Source organism: Biomphalaria glabrata, chromosome 12 (assembly GCF_947242115.1).
Source record: "Biomphalaria glabrata chromosome 12, xgBioGlab47.1, whole genome shotgun sequence".
In the NCBI taxonomy this organism is placed as follows: domain Eukaryota; kingdom Metazoa; phylum Mollusca; class Gastropoda; family Planorbidae; genus Biomphalaria; species Biomphalaria glabrata.
The window spans coordinates 13,589,671-13,613,032 of record NC_074722.1 but is presented as its reverse complement, the minus strand read 5'-3'; the positions used below and the strand labels follow the sequence as shown (position 1 = coordinate 13,613,032).

The following is a 23,362-nucleotide window of genomic DNA, read 5'->3' as shown; positions in this document are numbered from 1 at the left end:
ATTTGATTGTGATTTTATACTTAGTAAAGAATGAATAAAATGCAAAGACGAATTTATTTTTATTAATACAAAATCTTAATTTCACTTATTATCCTTATCCCTACCCATACTGGGCCCCGCGCAATCCGTTTCGCATAGGGCCCGCAATTGTTTGGGCCAGCCCTGTTGTTGGCTTATAGCACCAGCCCGCAGGTAGACAACTAAATGGCTTAGTGCGTGTTATATCTTGACTTTTACTAATAAAACTTGAAATGACATGAATATCTTCCTTGTGAACAATACTTTATAAAAACTCATAATAACTGTAGTTATATTATAATCAAGCTTATATGAAATAAAATAAATGTAGTAGACTTAAGTTATAATATTTCTTAACAAAATCTAACTCACTACAACAGCCCAACCTTTCAGTCTCACGTTCAAGGGTCGTCTGTCCTAACCGTGAGATTTTCAAAAGAGTTGAGCCATAAAGGCTCTCTGAACCCGCTCTGTCTGGAAGAGATACAAGTCAAAGCCTATATAAAACACTTCTATTTTCAATGTGTCTGTATACATGGCCAGAGGCCGAGCAGAATGGATACCCCCGCCATTTTCCTATGTTACCAAATGACAATACCACCTATGTTGCATCAATCACAACCAAACGCTAATGCTGTTACCAGGGCAGGTCCTGACAACTTCGGAGCCCTATGCGAAACGGATTGTCTGGAGCCCAGTCTTGATAGGGATAAGCATAATGTCAAAATTAAGATATTGTATTAGAACCTTTGCAATACATTTTTATTAAATGAAAGCTGACAAGCCGTTTTTTTTATCTTATCGTGCATACGATTGGCACTCCAAAATGACAATTTTGTCTATTTTTCAGGATGTTTTTTTTTATGAGTTTTCAGGAGCTTTTAATAATTTCATGTGATTTTCAGGACTTTTCATATATTTTGCAATTCCGGGAGATTTCCTGGAAGCCGTTGAAAATCAGGAGGCCGCAGAAACCATATTATTATATATAAGTTATAATGGTTTAATTAAATAATTTACACCTAGAATTAGCGCGGGGCGTATGAAAGTGCGGGGCCCACTGCAGTCGCGGAGGTTGCAGTGGCCTAAGGCCGGCCCTGCCTGTTATCAACTTCATGTCACATGTTCACATTTTAGTTAGGACAGTTTATTATCAAGCTATTCCAACAGTGAACATCGCATCGTCGCTTCCCCCCCCCCCTTTTTTTTTTTTTATTTCTGACTGATTCGGATACAAAATCCAGTGTAAGTTTTCAATCTTTTCAATTCTTTAGTTTTCTCTATATAGTTTCAGGCCAAAAGTTTGGGTATTTTTTACGGTGGATTTCACAACTTAAACTACTTTTACAAATATTTGTAAAAATCTGGGAGAAATAAAACCACTGTTCAATGAAACTGGAATATTTAAAACAAAATAATGTGCTACATTTGTAGTGTGCTATTTCCCTTGTGACTTTCCTAGACTTTATACTTGAGAGCCAGCACGTTAGAAAATTGAATCAGAAATATTTTTATATCTTTACATCTTCTAGTTCAGGTCTACCTTTAATCTCTACATTCATTTAACCAATTTGGTTTTAGCGCAACCGCGAATTATTTTATTTACATTAATACAGCAATCAGCCTTTGTATTGCATATTGCCTATGTGTCCTCTACTGGCTTTAAATATTTAAAAAAAATTATTTACGTTTTACTTAAAAGCCGGTATAGCTCCTCCGTTGTCTGGTTTTAAGTCCAGAATGTGTAAGGAGGAGGGGTGAGCACATATGTTAGGCTACATACTACTCTTCATAAACATCTAGCTCCTGTTATTGAAAACGCGTGGATTTCAGATAATTACAAATATCTGCACTTATAAGGAAACTTTAAGTTTAATTTAATTTGAAAATAAAATAAAGAGTAGGCCTATGATGCACAAATACGAACCCCATTATGATTAGTTTAATCTAAAGTAATCACATTAAATTAATAATTTGATCCACCATAATACCCTTCTAAAAAATAATAATTTAGATCTATAAAACATTGCAAATGAAAAAAAATATATATATACATAGGCCTATGACAATGACCCGTACATAATAGGAAACCATACATTTGTTTAGCCTCATAAACAAAAGAAAAAAAATGAAAAAAAATAAAGCGTAATTCTTTCTCAATATTTATTTGTTACAGCCTTTTATAATATTTTATTATTACATAATATAGATCCAGAGTTTTCATATCATTAGAGCATGACTAGATCTATCACGAACAATTTCAAGATACTACCGACACCGTCTAGCCCAGGGGTTCTCAGCCTGTCGGTCGCGACCCCCTTGGGGGTCGATTGACGATTTGCCAGGGGTCGCCTAAGACCATCAAAAATAAGGATTGTTATTGTCTATTCTTCTATTGCTGTGTGTGTCTATTGGGGGGGGGGTCGCGGCAGAGTGGTATATTGTAAAAGGTTGAGAACCGCTGGGACTCTAGCCGGTAGTGACCTTGTGACCTGATTAGCGATAGACAGTGCGGTGCTGCCACTTGCGTAACATTCTTCAAAAGGGTCCTTCGATGGGAAGTTGTACCACAACAAAGGGGGACAGCTTCCCCTCACCCCACTCACAGTCCTCGCTTCATGCATGTCTCTAGTAAGATGAGAGCGTACTCGCTTAGCCACGACTACTTGGCCTCCCACACTGATAAATACACTTATATTACAACAGCCGGTGGCGTGTAGACCATGGAGTGAGGATGAGTTTCGGATTCTGGCTGAAATGACGAAGCTTAGACCAGTCGGCGTTGTGTGAGTAATGTAACGTTGCTGAGATTGGGTATCTATTAATAGTTTTGAATCACCTACGTGAGACAGTTAAAAGACTCAAAAAGTAAAGATTTACTGCTGTGACAGTTCGACATGACCATGACCTACACAAAGCTGTGATCTATTGAACGGGGTCACGGTTGAATGCAAATTTCTAAATCAGGAGAAAAAAATAAACTACCAAGGCCGCGGGCTTAATCTATAAATCTTTACTGGAAATATGGCTTGAAAACTTATTAAAATAGTAAAGTTTATGTTTATTAACAAATGAGATTTTAATTAAAAGAAAACCACACACAAAAGCCTTGATGTATGTGTGTGCGTGTGTATGCACTGGACAAAAATAGTTGGTAATATTCTCCTTCCCCCTACCTTCAGTGTTAACTGAATGAAGAGCGCGTCAAGTGACAACTGACACGAGTCGGCTGCAACGATTGCTTCTTATGTCATCCATAATTAGACTGTTAAAAATCCGGAATGTATGAAAATATTACTGTTACAATTATTAAGTCAAATAGTGTTCTGACATAGAGACTTATTCGTTATTTTAGCAGGAGAGTCAAATAAAATAAAGCGTGTAAATTAACTTGTGTTAGTTTCAATTTAATTTTGCTTTTGTTATGTGAAAAAGAGTAGGAGCACTTTATAAGGAAATTCAGAAAACTTTTAATGAGGTAAATGTTTTTTTTTTTCAGGTTTATTCATCTCCTACAAAATATTGTAAGTCATTTTAGATACTCTAATGTCGTTAAGTTTTTGAGGTTCTGTCATTTAATTCTTATTATGCAATTGATATTTATTTTGTATTTCCACTGCTACTATAGCTTTTCGATATCGTAATTTAAAGGAAATAATTTTCTCTGCAGATGTACAAACCATTTTAAACTTAAAGGGAAAAAGTTTGTGTTATTTAACAGGCGCGTGGGCTCAAGTATTCCGGAACTTTAATGAGCTTACATTTGTTGACAAATTGTTTCCTTAAAAATGTATGAATGAAAACAACAGGCGCGTCTGGGTGAATTTGACCACTAAGCCTTAACTCTTTCTCTCCTAATTGACGAGGCCATCGTTGTATTAGCCACATTAAATTAATGTTTGGTTTCTAAACTCTGTGCTATATAAATAGAGCAAGCATTCTCTTTTAACTTTTTACCAAATAAAATCAAATCTGAAAAAAACAAAGTTGAAGTTTTATCACAATTAGGAAGTGAACTACAACTGAACAAAATGTACAAGTCCGTCTGGTCATGGAAATAATTACAGAGAGAAGGAGTTAAGAGGGAGTGGTATGAACTATCACAGAACTAACTTGCTTTGAACGGCACAACTGCACAACACAGGATGAATGCCAGCGAGAAAATTAGTATTCAATTGTGTAATTTCATAAATAAAAAGCGCACCTCCTAGTCTTCAAGTCAAAGTGTTATCACCCCCTCCTCCCCCTTCCAGGTTTTCCTTCGGCTTCGCCAATGCTACTATTATAATTCTCATGTTCTTTACTTTAAAAGGTGTGTTTGCGCGTGAGAGGGCTGTTGAAATCGAGTCCCTCTCCATTTTATATTAAGTAAAGATTACATTTTAGATTGGCGTTGGAAGATTGATATCTTTTGAGAATGAGTCAAAAAAGAATATATTATTTAGATAAGTAAGTTAAGTAACTATTTTTTTTTTACACCAAAATGTGTGATTTCCCAAAACAAAATTCGCAAAAATATGTAGGTCACTTCTGAGTCTGTGTAGATGGATGTGACATATATGTAGGTCATTGCTGAGTCTGTGTAGGTAGATGTGACAAATATGTAGGTCATTGCTGAGTCTGTGTAGATAGATGTGACATATATGTAGGTCAGCCCTGAGCCTGTCGATAGATGTGACAAATATGTAGGTCAGCCCTGAGCCTGTGTAGATAGATATGTATTTTACATACATTGTCTAATAATTAAATTACAGAAACCTTCAGAGTGGCGTTTCTTGGGATGGAAGAGAGTCAAGAGTCGCTATTTAGAGCAATGCTGGAGGATGTGGACTTGAGAGACCAGAGGAAACACATTATAAACATCACACACGAGAGAATCAAAAGAAGATTTCGACAACTTCAAGGCAAGAGACTTATCCTAGTTTGTATTTGTATCGTATAAGAGACATCCTAGTTTTGTATTTGTAACGTGTAAGAGAGTTACCTTGGTTTGTATTTGTATATTGTAAAATACTTCTAACACGGCCGGTCCTACAGGTTGTGGGGCCCTATGCGAAACGGATTGCGCGGGGCCTAATTTGGGTTGTGATAAGGATAATAAGTGAAAATTAAGATTTTGTATTAGAAAATAAATTCGTCTTTGCATTTTGTTTATACTTTACTAAATACAAAATCACTCTCAAATTAACTTTACGAGCCTTCTACAGTAGATAGTAGTTTTCCAACAAAAAAAGCCGATAAACACTCATATCATCCTTTAAGATTTACTATCGAAGTATCGACTAACGAAATATCGATTTTGTTGTTTTTTTTAAGAGGTCGAGATGAATTTAGATTTTTTTTGTATGCCAGTGACTATTAACGTAAATTAAGTATTTGAACTTCTTGTTTTGGTTAAGGTTCGCCTTATTATTACATTTTTATTAAATGAAAGCTGACAATGCCGTTTTTTTTTATCGCGAGCAGGATTGGCGTTTTCCATATTGAATGATATCCCTAAATGACAATTTTGTATGTTATAAGGAGATTCGCATCACTTTTCAGAAGTTTTTAATAATTTCAGGAGATTGTCATGACTTTTTCGTATATTTTATAATTTCAAGAGAATTCAAGGAACCTTTAATAATAGGTTAAAATGGTTTAATTTAATAATTTACACATAGAATTCGCATCGCGCGGGGCCTATGAAAGTTCGGGGTCCACTGCGGCCGCATAGGTTGCAGTGGCCTGAGACCGGCCCTGACTTGTAAGATACTTATCATACTTTGTATATGTATCGTGTTTCGTTTTATAAAAAGATCATCGCAGATTGTGAAAAATCAATAATAATAATACAATTTCGGAACATGTCCTTAGAATTTAAGTTGCATACTTTTGTTATATATAAACCCGGCTCTATTTTTCCACATCTGCCAAGATTAAAAGCGTTGTCTGCTTTTCTACGATAAAGACCAACGAGTTAAAAAATATAGTCCTTTAGTTAACTAATCTGTGTGATGTTGGCTATCGGGAAAGAGGCGGTGCTGTCGGACTAAGAGGAATGGATACATAAAAAAAAAGAGTGGAATATTTGTCCCCATTTCATCGTAAAGAAAGGTGTGTTGTTTGCTGTCTGAGCGTGGAGGATGTTTGACATACATTTTCAATCTACAGACGAGTGTTTTGTCACTACATTGTTGTATACTGTATAGCCATGAGGCGGAGATCGATTAGCCCTATGTTGTGTATTCTTAAAATGTCTAGGACAGCATGGAGAAAGACTGTACGTGCTGGTGCGAACTTCGTCGAGTGCAAAAGAAACGAAGCTGACAGTCAAGAGAAAGAAGAAGAAAGCCGCCCTGTCAGCGAGCTCTAGGACTGATGCATATACATGCACGATCTGTGGCAAACTCTGCCGCTCCAGAATCGGCTTGATCAGTCACTCCACATTCTGCCCCGCCTCAAGACGTAACCAAAGCCAGTGACTCACCTGGGCGCATCCATTGTCTTCCGAGACAGGAGGAGCCATATATGTGTTCTTGACTTCTTGTACTCATGTTTTTAAGCTAATACAAGTATCCAATAGACATTGTCACAGCTTTCCTATTCTATAACTCTATCTACTTATAACTCGATAGAATCTACCTTAGGTCTCGATACGTCTAGGGGTCCCTGGTTCAGTTCTAGTTAACGAAATAAAACAATTAAACCACTAGATTAAACACATAAACTTTAATCAGCTTTACTGCATATCACACACAAGCTGGTCTCTGTCTGCAAACAAAACACACTTCCGGTCATTCGCGCAGATTGTAAAAATAGATTATACATACATACACACATTCATCCGTGACAGACATTCTTCTTCTTCTTCGTAATTGTCCTATGAGTTTGGACTGAGTCTTGGGACTCTTTGGCCCGGGAAAGATCCAAACATATTTGTACATCTCTATTATCTCTTTATAAGACTAGGATATGGTTACATGTGTTAAAAAGTGACATCAACCTGATAATTTTAAAAATGTAAATGTAATATTGAAAAACAAAACCACCATATTACATTCGTATTGCTTTTTATTTAATCCAAATCTAGGGCGAAGCTCTACATTAATTTCAGAAGACAAAAAAACACACACACACAACACATTGATAATATGTACAGGGGCAGAGGCGCAGCAAGGCGTGAGCAGTCGCCCACGGCTTCGCAAACAAAAAAAATCGCCATAAAATAATCACATTTTTTTGTAAACTTTGCTCTCTCGCAAGTTGTACACTAACACAGACTAAACATGCTCTCATTTCATTGTTTTTCGAGGGAATTCCCCCGCCGTCATTGCTGGCTATTTCTGTGTACGTTACTTACAAGTTTCACAACCGCTAGCAAGCCAGTGTAGGTCTGAATGGGACGGACATGTACGTTTACAAAGGGTAGACTTCGAAACCTTATCCTCATGTTTAGAAGCTTGTCTGGTAACAGAGCGCTTTTTTTTTTTTTTACAGAAAAGTCGCCATTAGAGTAATGACATTTTTGCCTGGACCAGTAACTTATGTCGTAAGACGGTAGTATTATACTCTACGTCTGCTTAAAAAATGACCGTCAATCTTTTTGTTTGTCTTCCTCGAGAAATAAAGGTTCTGCCCAGCACCAGTGTTGGTATTTCAAGCCATGCAAATCTGTGTCTAATGTTTTCATTTTCTTCCTTTTTTACTTTCTATATAAGTTTATTTCCAACGATGGTAACAGTCAAGAAGTGAAAGTATAAAACCTTTATTTTTATTTTTCTCCCCCGAGTCATTTTCATTTTGAGCTAGGCCCGTGACCTTTGCCCCCCCCCCCCCAATAGTTTTTCTTTAGTCCAATTTCTGTTTTGTTTCAAAGGAAGCGGTGCGTTACCGATCTGCATGCTATATTAAAATTCAAGATAGTAACAAATTCATTACGAAAGTTCCAACATATATTGAGACAAAAAAAAAAGAAGATTTTTGGTGATACAACATTGAACAACCAAAGAAGAACATGAAGAAATGAATGGACCGAACCGAAAGTACAGAGAAAATTATTTGCAATGGAGATCTTATTACATTCATAGAAACACAATCAGTAGCCTGTGTGCCAGATTTAGTGTAAGAAGCCTTCCTTCGGTTTTATTTTACAATTTTTCACACTGCCAGCCGTTGTTTTTTTTTTTTTTTTTTTTCGGAAGGAAAGACCAATCGTCTCAAGAAACTCCGGAGTTCCTATCATAGTCTCTGTTGGGAAGGACGAGAATAAAGTAGGAAAGCGGTGGATTGTATCGCCATGGAAACTCTTTTGAGAGACTGCTTTCATCCAGCAGCCAGACTGCAACAGTTATTGATAAGAGACGACAAATTATCGGCATTGCCAAACAATGTTCAAAGAAAAATCAGTGATTTCATTCTGAAATCTAGAAAGTAGGCCTTTATGATGAAATCGGTGATAAGGCGATAAAAGCTGCTTTACCCTTAGGCTCGAGAAATGCATGCGAAACAAAGCAACCTAGACTAAATCAAGAAACAGTTTTCAGTTATTACACGGATGCAGGACCTGCTAAGAAGCAAGAGAAGCTGTCGTAATAAACACAGCAGTAAGAGCTAGTATTCGTGCTCGAATATATTTTGCAAATAAAAAAAAGTTAGCTTTTTTAAAAATTTAATATGACTTCAAATAATTGCGCATATAACTTGTATTCGTTTGACATTTAAACATCTCGCGATTTTTCAAAATTATTTCAAATAATTAAAGTTTGATGAGATCAATAATCAATTTAACGTTCTTATTTCTGTAAATTTAATGACTGGAAGACAAAATACACGAAAATTAAGATTTCATGACAGTGGTTCTAGGTTTACTGGTCCTCAAGTTGTTCAAACAGTTTTAAAATCACTACATTAGAAGATGAAACGACGTCAATTATTTCAAAAATTTAAACATTTTAATAATGTCTCTATTACTTTATATTCAAATATGGAATAACTAGGTTTTCTATGCTATGCAACTGAATTTTTGCCCCTTTCAAAAGTGACAATTATACATAGCTACTAAAAAAATTATTAAAAATTATAGATTCATGTAACGTGCATAAGTTATCTACTTCGGTCAAAGGGCTTTTCCTTACTACTTGGGTGTCACCCCATGATGGGTGTTTCACCGAGTGGCCCGCGGCTTCAGTGACGCCACTGATTCGCCTTACGTATGTTGAAAACTTTGTGATATGATACTATTAAAGGTCAACAAGAAATCTGGCTGTAGGCCTGGATTAATTTTAATACATGTCTCAAATGTGTTGAATCTATGTTTGATATATAGTTCTAGAAGGCTATTTATGGTGGATAACCGACGAATTTACGCCAGGTTTACAACTGAGCTTTTTTTTTTTAACCAAAGGGTATATATAGGCCTACATATTTTCGTATTTGATTTACCCCTCAATTTCGGCAATCTGTACAAAGTTAATGTAAACATTGATCTTAAGCTTTTGCGTACATCTTACAATCTCGCACATTATCATTCTGCTTCGCAAAATGTACCTTGCCAACACCAAATTTATGTCTTGTGCCGCCACTGTTTTGGAGATAGGCAACAATAGTTATGGTTTAGCTACGTCAGTGGTGAGAAATTCCCATCATTTTATATGAAGCCGATGCGGCCATCGACACTGCCAAAAGAACATGGAAACTTTATAGGAACACGTAGAAACCCCTCGTGGGCTCGGCTTCCTGGCTCACTGGGAAGGAAGAACCTAAATGTGGCTCAGGAGTCGTGTTTCACGATAAAGGATGTGATTAACTAGTTGCAGGCCAACCTCTGGACAGAAGGAACTGTGAAGAGCCTTCCCTCATTCTTGACCTCTGATCAAGGGTCATAGCGATGGAACATGTCCTCATTGATTGGAAGGTGCTCGGAAACAGTTTCGAAGGTACGCTTCGTCTTGAAAACAAAAGAGCTTTTGCATGCGAGTGTCTCAACCTGCACGGAGACAGGGAAACCCCGAAGAACACTGCAGGATTCTTGGAGATCAATCCCAGCACGAAGCATTTGTGCATGAAGATTTTAAAATCTTGGCTTTCAGCCGGCCGGTGCAACCTTTGGAAATGCCCACCTCGCTACATACACAACACAGTTTTCCAAAAGCAAATTTCTGTTTAACGTCATTTTGGCATTTACTAAAACAAACAAACAAAAAGTGTGATGGAATCTGTAATTTAAGGAGGACAAAGAATATTTTGGAATCGACTTTTTTTTTTTTAAGTGTTAGCTGTTAATCCCCCAGGTCATAAAGTCATAGACACATTCAGTAGGAACAACTCATATTCTAAGTACCGGTAATTAAAATTTACTAATGAGGACATCATAATATCAAAGGACACTTTACATTATGAACTATAGGAAATTTAAGCAAATATTTGCGATTCTCAATATCTGTGATAATTTAACAAAGTAAAAATACAATCATGTGTACCTTTGTTTAATACTCCTAATAAAGTTTTGATGTATTTATTTTTCAGCTCTCAGAACTTGCCAGGGATGTGGAACTATAAATGTGCGGTGCTGTCTTAACTTTCCATGTCGACATTATTCCTTGTGTGCCGCATGTAGGCATTACGTACGTCGTTGTCCACAGACTAGGTGTTTACGCAGAATCGAAGCTACTCTAAGTTTATGGGAGCTAATTCATCAAGAATTCTACATCTGAGAGTTGCTACGGATAGTGTTTTAGCGGGCCATTGTCATCCATCACTATTTTGGCAGGAAGAAAATGAATATCACTCTGTTCTTTGGTTACCGTGAAGGTGCCAAGAAAGATAAACACAATGTCATTTTCTGTCAACTCGAACATAACAATCTCATTTCATATAAACTCGTAGATGAACACAATCTCTTTTCTTGTTAACTCAAAGATGGCTATGGAGTCCAACCTTGACTTTGAAAAGCCGGCCGCAAACAAGGCATGGATAGTTTGGGTCTCTTGTCGAGTTGCCCACTTTGATTCTTTGCTGAAGGCTAATTTCATTGACTCGTACTTCAGAACACCGACATTCACGGCTTCACGCCACGAGGAGAGATCGAGAGCTAGCGTTTCCCAGCTGTGGATGTCCATCACATTCTTTTAAAGGGAAACTCCGATGGTTTTTCCAATTTGAGTTATTGACATACCGGTATTGAAATTCTAAGTAAAAAGTTGTAATTGTAAACATTTTACTATTTTTTATTTAAATGTTTAGAAACATTTATATTTAATAAATTAGACAGTAAATTCTTGACATCTCAAAAAAAAAACAAACAAACGGGGTTCTTTGATTTTTTTGTTTTTAGGTTAGGCATACGTCACTTCCCTCAACAATACTGAAAGGGAAACTAGATTTGACCAATCGTATCGCTTCTTTCTTACAGTAGCTGTTAGGTTTAGTGACGGCCTAGTCAGGCGCTATGGTACAATTATATATAAATAGATAGATTTAAAAGCATTAGGACAACCAACTCGAGAAAAAAAGTAATATTTTCATCTAAGCCCCTCCCTGTCCAAAGAAGTAAATAGATCGCAGGTCTAACTGATTCGAACAAACTGGTCAGTGTAAGGCTAGTCGAGACTACGTGTAGTCAGTCATGACAGGACAACCAAGCGATAGTGTTTGTGTGTGTTGAGTGGTCAGGCAAGAAGATACACACTGCCGTGGTTAGTCAATATCTGTGATAATTTAACAAAGTAAAAATACAATCATGTGTACCTTTGTTTAATACTCCTAATAAAGTTTTGATGTATTTATTTTTCAGCTCTCAGAACTTGCCAGGGATGTGGAACTATAAATGTGCGGTGCTGTCTTAACTTTCCATGTCGACATTATTCCTTGTGTGCCAAGCATGTAGCATAAATCTCCTTTAACATGCATTTTTTTCTTTCCTTACAAGATCCTAGATCTAACTGCATACACAAAGATATATTTCTTGTACGAGAATGTAAACGTTACTGTAAGGTTTTCCGTTATACAGTAAGTCAATAGATTAAATCAATAGGCATGTGTGACGTCACATAGAAACCTGGTGAAAGTCTGACCGTTTTGGTGCGCAGGAAAATTACGTCAGAAAAATATAAATTAATTAGTTATTATTGCAAATAAAAAACTAAATAATAATATATTCATTATCTGTAAATCAAAACACATATTATATTAAAAATTTTCAAAACCATCGGAGTTTCCCTTTAAGGAGCTCTTGAGAGTTTCTTTCAAACGTTTGTGTTAACCTCTCGAGAGCGCTTTCCAGCAAACAGTTCAGCATAAAAAAAAAGTCGTTCGGCAAGGCGACTTTTAAGGCATACGGACTACATGTCCAGCCCATCGTAATTTGAAACTTTTTTTGCTGTGGCATGGATTTTTTTTTTTCAACTTTGACGGGTTTCAAAATCTTGCATGTGCAGCCCTGTTCATGACAATAATTATTATTTTATAGATTACCTTCGTTATGTACATAATCCTTCAATTATTATTGTTATGGGGCGTGTCTGTGTTTCCAATGTGATCATGAAGAAAGAGAGAGAGAGGCAGTGGGAGAGAGCATTCATTTAATGTTAGTCTTGTAGAATGATGCTTGATAAGCGGACGTCAGCTGTGTTAAGTATACCAGACACTCAGGGATGCCAGAGTGTAAAAAAGTATTTTGATTGTAAGCTGGATTTGTTTAAAAAACATCATTTTATTTCATATGAAGTTGAATTTGTCTATTGTAATTAGAGTTATATTTAGTTTTATTGACCAAAGATAATCAGTTCTCAATTTGTAAATGGTCATTTCATGTCAAATTACAATTAGAGAAGTTAAATGTTTGGGATACATGTGGTTATACCCGGAAATCTTTGACATCAAAATTTCACTAGTAGGCTAATGGCCGCAGAATAATAGATCAAAGTATTGTTACGACGTGGGGTTGAACTAAAGAAAATTACTCACTGATTCTCAGATCGCTGGTATCTTCGATTGCAGAAGCACAATCCAACTATGATCAATCAATATCCATGATCAAAAGAAATAATGTCACAATCTCCAAATCAAATTGACATATCCCGATTCACTAACACAATAGAAAACAATCCTCAATCAAGAAATCCAAAAATCATAACTAAAGTTTCTTAACACATTTACACACTAGTCAAGGTCATTTACGCCCAACAGCATAAACAAAAAATCACCCTACTTTGCACGTGGAAAGAAAAAGGTTAGTCAGGGAGGAACAGGGTTACAACAGTATTTTTTTAATACATTTCAGCATAATGCAAAATAGTGAGAAAGGGAAGCTATACTATTTTATTAAAAGCAAACTAGTTTGGGAAGATTGTCTACCCTTTTAAAATAAATTACCATTTAAATATGGTTTATTATTTTTTTAATTATTACTACTTAGGGTACCTACTTCCCAGAAGAACTAGGCAGTCGCAACAAGATAAATAATAAAGATTGAATATGTCCATGTTTATGAAATATGTGATGCCTTTCATTATTTGCTGGTGTGTGGGCATTTTAAATTATACAGAATAATATTAGTAAAAAAAAAAAAAAATTATTCCAGACCTGATGCAGAAAAATTAGCTGAAGTTTATAAAGTTCTAAATCTTTAAAAAATGCTATAGAAAAAATGAATAACTCAGTTTAAAAAACAAACAAAAAACAACTAGCTAGAAGTTCTGAGATCTGTTTATACATGAGCCAGCAGTGACTGACAAATATATAGTAGATATACGAGTTGACAGACCATTAGGAACACAATTCTTTTAGCCATTTTAAAAATATGATTACAATTTCAGCTCTGAGGAGATGTTTTGTATGCCGTCAAGTTAATGTCGGATGTTACATAAACCTTCCCTGTGGACATTTTATTCTTCATGTATTATATTTAATTATATTTCATAATCATTTGAGTCATTGCGTTTATTGTTCAAAAAAATATTTATCAAAGTAAAAAAGAGGCATAATACATCAAGAGTCTAATTCATAATTTTATTTCATCTTGTCACAAGTTTATTTGTATTTTTTTGTTTTCGTGGACTGTGTATAAACATTTGGATTAGTTATACGAATATTAAACAAATAGGAATATAACTACTTACCTATTCTAGATAAAAAGATATTGTTTTGCACTAGAATGAATTTATGCAAAAATGAGCAAACTTGTAAATAAAATTGCAAGAAAAATGATTGAAATACCAAGATAATTAAACCATGAACTTTTATTCAATAAATTCAAGAATTGAAACATTTTATGAATATACAAGATATAAAGGCAAGTGACAGACTGCACAGTGCAATATCACTTCCTACACATTCTAATGGAGTGTTTTTTTAAATCATGAACTGGCCAATCATTATATAATAGTTCAATTGATAAACCAATACAATTACAACCAAAGAATCTGGCGTCTTGGAGAGTCATTTTGATGTTATGCTAAACTTAGTAAATTTTTTCTTTTTCTTTTTTAAATTTCATAATGTAAGTCAATGTTTGCTAGGAGATTTCATAAAAAAAAATACCTTAATGCTCAACTAGAACTAAAACCTAGCTAAAACCTAGCTGGGAACACTGTTCAGCAGCTGAGTATGCTACTCACTCTCCAACTATGTTGTATTCCTGCCATAGAAGTTTTCTAGTTGTTCCAGTCCTTGCATGTTTCATGGCTAGTTACTGCACACTAATCCTATACAGGCAATGCTGTTATTAAAAGTGAAAGTTGACTTAACTTTCTCCTTACTAGAGTGGTTATGTAGAGAAAAAAATGATCAGCTTAAAATACAATTAACATGGCTGAAAAACCACCAATTTATCCTAAATTACATGTAAATAATATAAGATTATTTAATGGCATGAAATTATGAGTAACATAAATTAAAGCTTTCACTTAAAAAAAAAAGTTAACATATCAGATTAAAATATGTTAACGACAGGACCATACAAAACAAACAGAAGAAATAAAAAACAAATACAACCTGGTCATTGTAGGATGTAAATGGCATTATATATATGTAAAATCTGGCTTGCACAACATTAATACAACAATTTATGATACTGTATTGATAATTAGATATAGTGCTTTCATACATTGCTATAGAATTGAGATTTACACATGCAGGCACAATGGTCCCAAGATTGTATTTCATTTTACTTTTAAGAATGCATGCCAGACTGGCAATTTCAATTTTTGAATTTAGAACAATTGATGTTCAAGTTACAGAGATAAAAAAATGGTCGTTACTAGTGCACTAAGGGTTGGATGGTAGCAGGAACCACACATTAACAGCAAAATATGGCACAACACCAGACTAATAATCAACTGTCCGAAATAAGGGGGGAAAAAAAGTAAACTAAAAAAACAGAATACTCCAATGTATATGTAACTACCTTCTTTAAAGAAAAGATCTAATATACAAGATAAGATACTTTAGCATTAAGTCACAAGACAAAAAGCTTAACATGAAGTAGAACTAATCAGTTTGTACTGTAGTGTCTACTTATCACACATCAAGCTAACTGCAAACAATGTCATGTTACACACACAAAAAAGTGGGGTAAATCTGGCCAATAAAAAGAGAGCACAATTAAATAGCTAAAACTTGTTTTGTTACATTCCAGAATATCTGACATTAACCATTTCAGTTACAGAGATATTTAGTTTGTACTGGACTCGTATATCGAATACAACTCTATACGTGTCCACCAATAACAGAACTTTATAAACTTTGACGCTGGAAATTATTTGTACTCAAATTTTAATCACAAATTTTAATCTAAAAAAATTAAACACGTCTGCAAAGGCAAAACAAGTATAACATTGAGAATTACAAAAATGAAAAAATATGTTGAAATGTTGTAACAACATAATGGAGTAAATGCTTATTTTATTTCTTCTTTAAATGATGTATACAGTTTCATTCACTTGTTTGGCTGACAATGAAACCTCGTCACTAATCACTACTTAAGGAAACATTCTTATTCTTCTCTTATCTTCTTACATAATACAGACGTTACTTCAAAAAAGAAGATAATTACGTCCTACGTGTCATGCATATTAACCAATCACTTAAATTCTGCCATTATTATTAGTGTACTACTTATTAATGTACTAACACTATCTGGGGTGATGCAGTTTTTAAGAGATAGTGAGTACTCTTGGACAAAAGCAATTCATGTTGGCTGAAGTGTTGTTTTACACTGAAACTCCAGATAATTTAGACAAAATATCAACCAAGAAAAAAAAATCACAGAAAATGTTCATTTCATATCAATCTTATTGTAGTCATTTTTTTTTTTTACTAAGCACATGTCAACAGAATTTATCTTCTATTACATTGGTTAAGGTCATTAATTGTTCCCTTTTAATTACCAAAGCTGCTTTTAAGTTTTTATCTCAATGGTTTTGTTTTACAATTGTTTTAAGTATTAGTAGGCCATCTCCAACCATAACAAAAAAAAACTTGTTCAGAATACAAACCAGGAGAGAAGTTTCCTGTGTAAAAGAGCAAGAAAATTGATTCATAAAACTGTATAACCCTTCACATTTCTAATTCAGGCAGTAATCAAAGAAAACAAAGAACAGCTAAACTTATTACATAAAGAAGTCTGTCTTTCAGCAACAAAATCAGTTTAGTTAATAAGACTTCAGTCTTGACACCCAGCTATCTGGTTGCTCTCTGTAATGATTACACAAAATATTCCATTTTATGGAAACTAAATAAAATGTGTTTACAAAAATGAAGACATTTCAACAATTTACTTCAGCAAGGATACAAAGAAATACTAGTCTCGGAAAATAAATGTTATTGATAAGGTCACAATGTTTTCATATATACATTTAATTCTTCAGTGTTTATATATTACTAAACTACATATCTCAAAAGCTAGAAGTAAAGGTCCCCCATCTTCTGAATAGGGCTCAACAGTCACATAAAAAAGTGCTGTACAAGATGAACCATAGTAATTCTACCACTCAAAGAGAATGGAGTTCCCCCTTTCAGATCTTGTGATCTATGGGACAGATGATGTAAAGGTCATCTGTTTCTGTGACCAACAGTTTACGAAGTGTTGTGGCCAGCACAACAAAGAACTTATTTACTTTATTTAACTAATGTCAGGTACCCATTCGAGCTGGGTGGACTCAAAAGGTGACCTAAGGAACCCTGAAAGTAAAAATCTTAGTCTTATCAGGATTTGAACCCAGGACCTCCGGTTCAGAAGCCAAGCATGCATTTACCACTCAGCTTTCACTAAAAGAGGCCAATAACCAAGGTCATTTTTTTTTTGGTCATCAGAAAAATATACTTACTTGATTTCCTCCTTGCTAATAGTTCCTCCTTTAGACATCAGCTCTGCTGCCTGGGAGACTATGGGATCCCATCCAAGGCTGGCCACTGCAACCACCTGATCATTTCTGAGAAATAAAGTTATACATATTTATTAAATCTAGGCTAAAGGGACTTAAATGTTGATCATTTAAAAAATTAATTGTATGCAGAAATGGGTGTTTCAGTTGTTATCTTGGTCTTATAGTTATATCATAGCAAGTAGGTGTATAGAAACTGAATAAAAAGTTTTTAACTAACACCCAATCAGCAATCTACATGTCTTGTTAATTCATATATTGGTATGGCAATACTAATTTATAAAGTCTACTATAAATAATAAAATTAAATGGTGTTTTCACTCTCAGATGTGGCCCTGGTAGGCTTAAGAATCATTGTCCTAATACATCACTAGAACAGAAGAGTCTGACACAGTGATCAGTAGACATAGTAAACCTATGATCAAGCAAATGCTGTATGTATAAACCTGAATGTCTTCAGACACCAAAAGCACAGTCCAAGATGACATAGAAAACTCCTCTGAGTACAATAGTATATTTGTATTTAAAACAGTTCTAATGACAACTTGACATAGGGAAAGTAAGGGCAGTTGGTTTTTGTGTTATCTTTGCAATATAAAGTTAAAGAAAACACTTAAGCCAGATAGAATGAGTTGCATGCCCTAAAGATAGCAATAACATGGAAGCCAAAATGCAGAGAAGGATATTCTCTTATACCATGGTGCTGCACCTCCATGGAAAATCTAAAAGAATCGGACACCTGTATACTGATTACTATGGAGAGAGCATGTAACCCAATGTGCCAAACAGTATGGGAGGACTTTTAAAGTTATAACAGAATATATTTTGAACTCAATGAGAATGTAGTTCAAAAGTATCAGCTGTCCTAGATTCAAATTAAAATAATTGAACTCAAAACAAACTTGGTGTAGTAAGCCACAAATTTGTTCTCCTCTACATCACCATGTAATACAATGTCATCATAACCAAACCCATAACCTGAAATAAGAAAAAAAGACACTTTAGCAGTTAAAAATCTAAAAATTGTAAAAGTAACAGATAAAAACTTTTTAAAAAGCTTTTTTAATTGAGCTTTATAAGACTTGTGTGAGTGTGTGTATTCGACCCTATTGCTAATATTGCTAAACGATGCTGTGTTTATGGTAGACAGCATAATGGTGTAGGACGTTGCCAGATTTTTAAAAAATTACTTTTGTATAATGTATTTTTCATGCTTATAACAATCTCAGATTATTGTGGTCTTCTGTAGACCAGTGGAGAAAATATTTGAGAGAAGGTGCACAGCAAACACAACTAAGCTGAAGTTGAACTTTCAAATAAGAAAAATTCTTCATGAACAAGAAGATTTTTGTGTGGATTTCAATACCGGTACCTTTTTAAAATGTTTTTAATGAGAGTTTTGATACCACACTGTATTTAGCCCAATCCAGGAAATCGAGTGTTTATGAAGTGTTTTTTTTATTAGCAGTCTACTGTTAAAACCCCATTATATCACAATAAGTTAAACAGGAAATAGTAGTTACTATATTAATATTCAAACTTCAAAAATATTTTTACTTTGATCAAAGGGAGGTTATTCACCTGTATATCTGATACTTTTGCCATACTGAACAGTCCAGAAATATGGAACACTTCTGATATCTTGAGGCTTACCAGCAATACTGAGACCTGCTATTCTACCTAAATAGGATGGAAACATACAACTTTATAATGACAGGTGTTTCATAGACTATTTAATTTCTTAAAGACCTGATCAGTGAAATCCCTCATCAGTTCAAAAGTCTGTTAGGCACTTCTGTGCTGTGTCTTGTGTGGATAAGTTCAAATGGAGGTAACACTCTCTAAAGCCATCAAAAGTAGTCTTAACTTTTTGCTATCCTTCTTAAAATACTAGTCTTGTTTTTAATAATCACATCAGTCTCTAAGTCAACATTTAAGAGGGTGTTGTGTAACAAGAACAGTGACCAAATATCTTTTTTTTTCATCAAATGCCCATTATCAAAACTTCAGAAAATGGATACTGGGGCTAAACTGAAGAATTAGAAATACCAGCTTCCACCAGATTTGAGACCTTAATCATCAAAGTAGGATACCTTTCTCCATTAGAACTCTTCTTTGATTAAAAGTTTAAGGAACATCAGCAGCGTTCAGGATGTCATCCCTGCTTTCCAATACCTTATAACTTGGAAATTGCAAAAGCAATTAACAAATAATTTTTAAGAGTTTAGATGCTACCTATACTCATTATAACTATATTTCAATAACGGACTACTACAAGTGACAGGAACTGTATGCAATATAGCTACCATAGTTGATTGACCCTATCTATCAAAAGCCACCATATATATGTAAATGGTAAACCCACCATGTTGATGTGCCATCTGCCAATGTTGAATATTGACTTGCTGGCCATCAGCTGTGAACAGTGGAAACTCTACAATGTCACCAGCTGCGTAGACATCCTCAATGTTGGTCTTCATATTCTATGGAGAAAGTAAATGATCCATATGTCAACTGTTCACCTTTTTTTCTATTCCCATTTACAACATATACAAAAATAAAAGAATTAATACCCTTTCTTGACAATACAAATTTAAAAAATGTATTGTTATCAATAAGTTTAGATTGACTGCATACTATGTTTTGTCCAAAACTGCCATAGTAGGGCTCAAAAGATAAAACAATGATCATAGTATTTAAAAAGAATTTGAAATTAACTTTACCCCTGTCTATTGAAGGAAAGTTGGAGAAAAGAAAAACTGTTACTTAGGGAGAGAAATAGATTATTAACTTTTTTTTGACAAAAACTATTCAAAGTATTTTTACATCTTAATGTGTGAACAGAGCCTTCTTTCCATTAAGGACAAGCAGCAAGGTTCTCTCTTAGATACTAATGGCTATGAAATGTCATTGTGACATATATAGTATATAGTTCGTCCATCGTGGTTCGATGATGACCACTTTGTCATCCAGGGGGCTGAGGGCTTTGCACTGGGGTTTTATGCTTCCTCATGTGGCTGGTGAGACCTATGTGAGCCCGGAATGTTCGGCCACACACTGGGCAGGTTATTCCAGCTGGAGCAAGTGTTGTTTGCCTTGCTTTTCTTCTCTGGCGTTTTTCTTTTTTCCTCAGCAACCTGTGCGCCAGTTTTCACAGCGCGACGCCATGATGCTCTGTCATGTGCCTCTGTCTCCCAGGTGCTTGGGTCTATGCTGAACGGCTTCAGAGAAGCCTTGAGGGTGTCCCTGAAGCGCTTTCTTTGACAACCTTGTGAGCGCTTTCCTTCGCTTAGTTGGCCATACAAGAGTCGTTTAGGGATGCGGTGGTCTTCCATTCTGCATACATGTCCTGCCCATCGCAGCTGGGACTGCATCAGGATTTTGTGGATGCTTTGCAGACCCGCTCTTTGAAGGACTTCAGTATCTGGTATTGTGTCCTGCCATTTGACATTTAGTATTTTTCTCAGACATGTCATGTGGAAGTGGTTCAGTTTCTTTGCATGTTTACTGTACACTGTCCATGTTTCTGAGGCATAGAGCAATGTAGGGAGGATGATAGCTCAATAGACCCCTAGCTTTGTGTTTGTGGTGATACCACGTCTGTTCCAGACATTTTTAGACAGTCTGCCATAGGATGCACTGGCCTTGGCCTTGTGACATGCATGCACTATGTAATACAGCAGGGTTTCTGTGCAAGGCTTTTGCAAGAGAGGATTTGAGCCTCTCAAGCCCTCACTCAATTGGAGTTTGATGATGATGATGAAATCTCATTACAGATATTTTGCTTATTTCATGTACAACTTCCTTAACTATTTTGTATGGGCATTGCAAGGTACATATTATATAACTGAGGTAAAATTAATTTAGAATTATGTACAAATAATTTTAAAAGAAGTTCAAAACAAATTATCTCGCATGAAGTCACATTTTGAAAAATCCTTCCCATACTCTAAGCCAAGAGAGGTAACTATGAATAAAAATTAAAAAATAAACGTTTTGAACAAAAGATAAAAGATTTAGGATCTAATACTAATAAATAAATAAACATCTTTAAAATATATATATATATACTTTTAATACCTCTAGAATGTAAAGCTTAAAAAATAATAATTTTCCAGGGTGGAGGCTTAAACAATGGGGCTATGGGCCTTAGGTTGAAAAATTCTTTAAAAAATAAAAGCAATTAACATCCAGTTTTCACTAAAAAAAAAATAGTCACTCGCTCTAGTTCTTGTTCTAAAAAAGGCAGCTCTTCATATAGGAATGCTTTTAAAAAAAGGTTTGTAGAGTCCCAACAAATTATTCTGGTACAGGACTTAAACATATAAGATGCACTGTATTGCAGTAGGAGCTATTGGGTTAATACAGCAAAAAGTTTGTAATAATTCTTCCTACACACACTAACCTTGTTTACTGTGACAAATCCTCTGGCTGTCAGTTCAATGCCTGATTCTTTAAGAAATCCAGTAGCTGGTACAACACCTGAAATAAAATTGCCAATATTATTTATTTGACATCTAACAACCTAAATACTAAATTTTAAAATGTGATTTCTAAATTAATGTATATAGAACATAAAATTATGATTTCTGAAGTCATGTAATGTATACTGAACACAAGGCTGAATCTTACCAACTCCCATTATACAAACATCTGCAGGCAAGACGGTTCCATTAGCAAGAACAGCTTCTTTCAGCTGTCCATCCTCACCATTGAACTCTTTCACACTGGTCTCAAAATAGAACTTCACTCCCTTACTTTCATGCATCTATGTGGAGACAGGAATGTAGATGAAAAAGTTGCAAGTGCACATTGTAATAGAACATTAGATATAAATAGAGATTCTTTGATAACAAAGGACAAGAAACAAAAATATTAAAAAAAATAAATAAAAAAAAGCTTATACCAAGCGTAGTTGTATCAGCTTGGATCAGATGTAATTAAATTTGTATTACAGCTATACTAACAATAATATATCTGTGCAATTAGAATCATTTTTATCAATTGTTTTTGTTAAGTGTTATTTCATGCTTTTAGCTTTCTCAATACGCTATGATCCTATCACTTGTCTGGACAAGTTAGGAAAGACAAGAAGTCTCTGAGTAAATGTTTTTTTTCGTTGATATAAGCTTTGAAATTAAATATGATTACTTTTCCACACATTTCACAAGGTTTACAAATTGTTAAATTTATGCATTTTATTCAGTCTTTCCACATATCACCCTTGGACATAAATTTGAAAATAATTATTTTTATTCTCCTACTAAGCTAACTCTTTAAGAGACGTCACAGAATATTCAGCATTTACCCTTCAAAAATATGTTGTTTTTTTTTATTTAAATGTCTTATACCAAATATTTTAAAAGCCTAAAACCGGATAACCATAACTGATTAATTCAATATCTAATAATACAAAAAAAGATGCTTTGATGTAACAGCAATGTTTTTTTTTATATGTGCACTTCCACATTTCATTTGGGAAAAAATGGGGTGTAGGCAAAAGCTGCTAAGCAAAAATGTCACAAAATCTGGCAAATTAAATGAGATTGCTAATATCAATATTGTAGGCCTAATATGAAAGTTTGTTATATTCAGCTTTATTATTTTGAACACAAAATTGTAAAATTGTTAGCCAAAATGTATGTGTACAAATGTGTTAAATTAACTAATGATGCTGCACAAAGTCAAGAAAATTTTGTTGTAAAATGTATTTACAACAGGCAGAAAAAAAAATACTGCCATTCAATTCAATTTTTAGATTTTTTTTTTTTTAAATGTCAAGTTGGTTTAATGAGCTCTTGACCTGACAACCACATAAAATTTGGTGAAATATATTTTATTATTAAATTTAATTAGTTAGCAAATGCTACATAACTTTGACATTGGAAATGACAAAATAGAAAATATTTCAAAAAAAATTTTTTTAAATAGGAAATTTAAGGCTCTTTTACAGTTTTTATTTATAAAGTGTGACCCCTCAA

At 34.6% G+C, this 23,362-nt stretch overlaps 1 protein-coding gene across 4 annotated transcripts in view; it reads right to left on the bottom strand.

The window, feature by feature from the left end:
- Nucleotides 1–14,219: 14,219 nt before the first annotated feature.
- The window catches only part of LOC106075254 (apoptosis-inducing factor 3-like), a 71,673-nt gene continuing 62,530 nt past the window's right edge, over nt 14,220–23,362 (bottom strand). For all 4 annotated transcript variants that reach the window (XM_013236202.2, XM_056005269.1, XM_013236203.2 and 1 more), the window contains 7 exons: nt 22,014–22,149; nt 21,787–21,863; nt 19,747–19,864; nt 18,963–19,061; nt 18,284–18,359; nt 17,325–17,429; nt 14,220–16,692 (listed from right to left, as the gene is read on the bottom strand). In XM_013236202.2, coding sequence (XP_013091656.2) covers nt 16,650–16,692; nt 17,325–17,429; nt 18,284–18,359; nt 18,963–19,061; nt 19,747–19,864; nt 21,787–21,863; nt 22,014–22,149 — 654 coding nt within the window. In that variant the 3' untranslated portion in view covers nt 14,220–16,649. The remainder of the gene's footprint in view (nt 16,693–17,324; nt 17,430–18,283; nt 18,360–18,962; nt 19,062–19,746; nt 19,865–21,786; nt 21,864–22,013; nt 22,150–23,362) is intronic.